The 5,649-nt window shown below is 35.4% G+C and overlaps 1 protein-coding gene across 1 annotated transcript; it reads left to right on the plus strand.

The window, feature by feature from the left end:
• The first annotated feature begins 782 nt into the window (after positions 1–782).
• Positions 783–5,095, plus strand: LOC117119547. The gene is made up of 2 exons (XM_033264371.1): positions 783–855; positions 1,081–5,095. The coding sequence occupies exon 2, from the start codon at positions 1,110–1,112 to the stop codon at positions 4,413–4,415; it is 3,306 nt and encodes a 1,101-aa protein (XP_033120262.1). The 5' UTR covers positions 783–855; positions 1,081–1,109; the 3' UTR covers positions 4,416–5,095.
• The last annotated feature ends 554 nt before the right edge of the window (positions 5,096–5,649 follow it).

Raw genomic sequence — 5,649 nt, forward strand, 5'->3', positions numbered from 1 at the left:
GGCTTTGCGAAATGTAAATGAGTCACTTGCCTACTAAGAACTAATTAAAAACACACAAAAAAAATGATCTAAAAATGTGCTATAGGTGCTAGTATAAAATTGAGCTACACTACAATATTTCTATTAAGCATTGTCTACTAATAATTATTAAGCTAATAGATATGCAGACATGCCAATTCTACAAAGCCAACAAGAGGAGTCTAAAAACCTTTTGAGTGGAGTTTTGGCAATGTGAGAGGAGTATTGTTAAACTTTGAACTTGGTTTTGATTTCAAAATGGCAGAATATATTCCGTTATAACTGAGTGTTTTAGCTTCTTTTTTGGAGGAAGCTAAAACTTCTAATTGTTTTTCAAGCACTGCCTATTCCTACATTAATATCGCTCTCATAGGACTCCATTTTGGAACTCATGGTTTAACTAGACTGTTGTTGACCATGGAGCACTATGCAATTCAGTGTGCAGTGCAACTCTGACAGCGATTTGGCCAATGAAATTTGTTTTCTCAAAATCAGTAGACTGTTGAGCGCGAATTACTTTTTCGTATACAGTTCAGAGTACAACTCTGACAGTGATTAGGCCAATGAAATTTTTTTTTTTTTTTTTTAAATCAGTAGAACGGGGAGTGTGAGTTACTTTTTCGTATACAGTTCACAGCGCTGTTCAGCACAAAATTAACTGGTCTTCTTGTTTTTATCTAAATCATAGGATTTTATTATTCAGAAATGCGTGATTTATTTCTGGTGGCCGAAATGTGTAGATTTTCGACCAAAAATCGGAGTGCGGGAGTTTTGCTTAAATAAACTGTTACTCCACCGAAATCGGAGTGGTTGCATATAGCACCTAAATCTACTAAGGTAATTTTGCTATGGGAGACACGTTTGTCGTCTGATTTTTGTCATGGTTCGCATTCTAGAATTATAGGCTGTATAGGGTGCTGCCACCCTCCACCCCCCCCCCCCAAATTTCAAGGTTAAAATTGTCTATACAATTTATACCTTATACACAGTAGTAGACAGTATTTCTTATCTTGCTAATTAGTTAAGATTTAAAATGACATTTTCCTCTTTCTTCCCATACAGAGATTACTTCAGGAACCAAACCAGCCACCATGGATACACATGGAAACAAGAACTTTAACAAGCTGGCATTCATCCTTCTTGATATTGTCACTGAACATCTCAGGAATATTTTCAGACAAGAATGGGACACCCAACATCCAAGCAAACCCTGGAAAGATGACAAAAACAGTCTTCTTTACCTGAAAACAGAAGCCAACAAACTTGGTACTTGGAAAGATTTGAAGGCCCCCATGTCAGGGGACCTCAATGAGTGGGATCCAACTAACTTATTCTATGCTCTACTGTACTCTAAAACCATAACTATTATGGCAGCACATCGCCAACAAATTGATAAACTACGACAAATAAGAAATAAGTACATTGGGCATCATTCCAGAGCATCGATAAGTAACACAGCATTCAAAGCCATCTATCAAGATATTGAGAAGTGCATGATTGGCCTTAACTGTTCCAGCTATGTGCAAAAACAAATGGAAGATGTCAAAAATGAAATTATAAAAGTGCCCGAAGATTACATGAAGGGAGTGGAAGCAAAGCTGGATATAATTAAAAGGCTTCTTATGCAGTCACAAAGTTTTCCACGAAAATATGGATATTCCATGTTAATCCTTTTGGGAGTTATGATGTTTTACGAAATATTTAACCCAGTTTCACATCCAACCTGTGACCACATAGATATGTGTACAAGAACAACATGTAGTAACTCTAGAAGTTTCTTCCCTGAGTCACGGAAGCCTAGCTATTACATAGGCCATGATGATGAAATAAACACAGGTGTGGGTGTTCTGGCCAATGGTTCTTATCCAATGGTCAGCATTACTGGTCCACCAGCAATTGGCAAAACAGCAACAGCAGCAGCAGTAGGACAAGTCTTGAAGAACAATCATGGTTATCAAGTGGCTTTCATTGATTTCAAACAAATAAATGTGAGTTCCAGTTGCATCAGAACATATATTTACAAAGATATTGTTTTGTCGATAGATTTCGAATTGGAAATTGTGCCTAATTCAGTGCAAGAATTTAAATTGCTGATGATAAAACTAACAACATGTCCGACACTTCTCATTTTTGACAATATAGAAAACATTTTGAACTCCACATCAAAGTCATTATACTACGAAGTAACAAAACTATGTTTGGCAATTAACAAAATCAAAATCCTTACTACATCTCGAAAAGATTTTGATATCATTGGAGTGTCGATATATCCAATAAAATTGGAACCATTGCCAATATCACAGTCAACAGGTGTATTGGTTTCACTTTTGCCAGGACTTCAACAAAAGAGGTTAGTTAAGATAATAGCAGAGAAAACAGGTGGGATTCCTTTGTTGTTGGAAGTAGCTGCAAGTCTAGTACGTAGCAAGTACTATGAAGAAGCTGAATTACTGAATAGATTGGAAGAACTGCCAATATTAGTTGTTCTCAATGACACCAAAGACATGACAGAGTCTAGTAACTATTACAAGCTCCTTAAGATTTTATTTGATGGTCTTGATCCATCTCTCCAAAACACATTTATTGCTTTTGGGATCTTTTTGGATCGGAGCAGTACCGATACTGTAGTGAACTTGAACTTCAGTAAAAAAGTTGACCTTTATCCACTTGTAAACTATAATCTCTTGAAGACATTTGACATTCCAAGTGGACAAAGATTGTATGGAATGCATCCTGTTGTCAGTGAATTCACCAGATTGGTTGCTAAGGATAATTCATGTTTTTCAAAGATACAACATACAATGTTTGGTTCTTGTTATATGACAACAAATTCACTTAAATGTGGATCGCTTTCATTTATTATGGCAGATCATAGTAACATGACATTACAGCAACCAATATGGGAACATAACGTACAAAAAATTCTAGTTCATTATGGATTAACTGAACGTGATGAGCTATGGCTTGGCATTATAGCATTTCACTTAGGACTTGAATTTTATGACCTTGGTCAATATACTGAAAGCATAGATTATCTACATCAAGCAATTGAACTAATTAAAGAAGACAATAATCAATTTCTTAAGTGTCTGGCAAACTTTGCGGTAAATGCAACAGCAAAATCCCTCAAACAAGGCAAATTAATTCTGAATATTGAATTTAGCAATTTATTGCTTAGGACATTGAAATTGATCAAAACAGACCCATGCTTTGTTGCCACAAGTCTGCTTGACCTTGGCATCTTATCCAACAACATGATGTTTCAAGAATATGCTGTGTTTGTTGTAAGTCAGGCCCTGACATATTATAAACAACAATATCAAAATCAGAACTGTAGCAAAGAAAATTTGGTATCTTTGTCTTTAGAGCTTGGAGCGACCTTTTATAACCATGGGAAATATCATGGTAGCATAAATGTTTTACTCAAGTCAGCTAGTCTACTGAAAAGTCATGATGACCAACTTATGACTGATTGGTTACTTGCTGATAGTTATTATAAGACACAAGACTATGAATCCTGCTTTCAAATTGTTCAAAGAGTCCTCAACAGTTCTTATGAAGTTGATTATCATAAACAAAAGCATGTGTTTCAAGCTCTGACAGACTTAGCCCTCAAAGCAGCTGATACATATATCAGTCAAAGTAATATTAATATGACCATCCAATTCAGTATTTTGTCTCTCAATACACTGAAAATGCTTGAAACAGATTCATGTTTTATTTCATCACTCTATTTCCACATTGGGCTTATGTTCTATAACCTAGGGACATTTTATAGACATGCTGCTTTTGCTTTTAACCAGACTTGGACATTTCTTAAAATGAATGAATGTGGTGAAGAAGATTTGGGGCTTGTAGCATTTTACCTTGGGGGAGCCTACTATCACTGTGGCCAATATAACGATAGCATAGATGTTCTACGCAAAGCTGTTGATCTATTGGAAAAAGATGATGTACATCAATTTATGGCTAATTGTTTCCTTGCTTTTAGTTACTATGAGATACAGGAACATGAAACATGTTGTCAAATTACAAAAAACATCCTCAGCAACAATTCTTATTTGAACACACTCAACAGCTCTTATTTGTGTATATGGGATCTTGTGAATCTGGCAAACATTTCAGTATTGGCAGCATACCAATACATAAAGCAAGGCAAATTAAACCAGAGCATTGACTTTAACCATTTATCTATTGTGACATTGGAAATGGTTGATGAATCTTCGTGTTTAATTGCTTCGCAGTATTGTAACCTTAGCCTTGCACTCTTTCGTGTGCAGAGACATGCAGATGCAGCAATTGCTTTAAATAAGGCACTGGAATTGTTTCACCTGAATGGGTGTGATGAAGAACGGGTTGGAGTTGTAGCACTTTACGCCATTAACACAATAGTATAAAGGTTTTACTTGGAACAATTGACCTATTGAAGAAAAACCCTGATCAACAGTTTCTGGCTAATTATACTCTTTTTGCTAGCTATCTTAAATTACACGACTATGGAAGCGGTTTTCAACTTCTTAGGAAGGTCTTTGACAGTTTATATATAGATCAGGTTGATCATCTGAGGTACAAACAGGAGCTTGAGATTCTAAGAAAGTTTGCAAGAACATACTGTATAAGAAATTGCAATGCCAATCTAATCATTGATTGGCAATTATATGCACAATTTCTTTTTTTTTTTCAGTGTGTTATTAAGTTATTTAAATGCATAGGTGCAGATTCTAAAGGGGACGGGAGACACGTCATCCCACATATTTTTGAGGGGGGGGGGTGGTCCCCTCAAAGTTTCGACTGCAATGTAATTTCATAGTTAAGATGATGCCTGAAAGTTTTTGAAATGAACTGCATAAATGATTCAGGTTTTAACGAAAATGCGCTGTACAGTCCGAGTGCAGTGCTGTCATTACGGTACTGTGCATCTTATAGCAAGATACTGGTATCACTAACGTCTGAATTACCTATAATATACAATTCGAGTGTGCATGCTTTTCTTATAAATTGAGAAGCATGAGAAAAAGCATAAGATTACGTCATACGAAGTAGGTAAAATAAAGTAAATACATCAAAGACAATTAAGTTTTATTTTCCTCAAATAGTTTTAAGTCTAAAGTTTTAATTGCTGATAAAAGATCATAGAAATAATGAAGATGTGATGATGAATTTTACTATATAACAGTGTCATTCCGTCCATCTAGAGGTACTATTTCCTCAAATTTTTGCACCTCAGCCCCAACCATTGTGGGGCTGAGGTGAATATGGTCTCACGAATGTCCCCCTCACCTTTCAAACAGATCTGCGCCCTTTTTAAAGGGTTTCGAAAGTGTATTGTATATTAGACCCCTATTAACCTGTACTAAAGTGTGTAATAGGCTTTTACAACAGGTTTTCATAATACAGGTAAATTGTTTAACAGGTCAGCCATTGGAATTTTCTTTCTAATGTGTATTTATAAAAATAATATCAAATGAATTTAATATTGTATGAATAAAATTTGATAATATTTGATAAAATTTGACTGCTTATTATTCCACCCAAAAGACACTATAAGCTAATCATTAATACTTGAATGTTTCCAACATGGAACAATATTTATGGAAAGAGCAGTTTCCAATACCGAGCATCAATGCTCTG

This window comes from Anneissia japonica, unplaced genomic scaffold (assembly GCF_011630105.1).
Source record: "Anneissia japonica isolate Jap-2015-1 unplaced genomic scaffold, ASM1163010v1 scaffold16973_len41047_cov115, whole genome shotgun sequence".
NCBI classification, from domain to species: Eukaryota; Metazoa; Echinodermata; class Crinoidea; order Comatulida; family Comatulidae; genus Anneissia; species Anneissia japonica.

What these genes read in the sequence shown, in the direction of transcription:
- LOC117119547 (XM_033264371.1), top strand. Translation starts at nt 1,110, where the DNA reads ATGGATACACATGGAAACAAGAACTTTAACAAGCTGGCATTCATCCTT.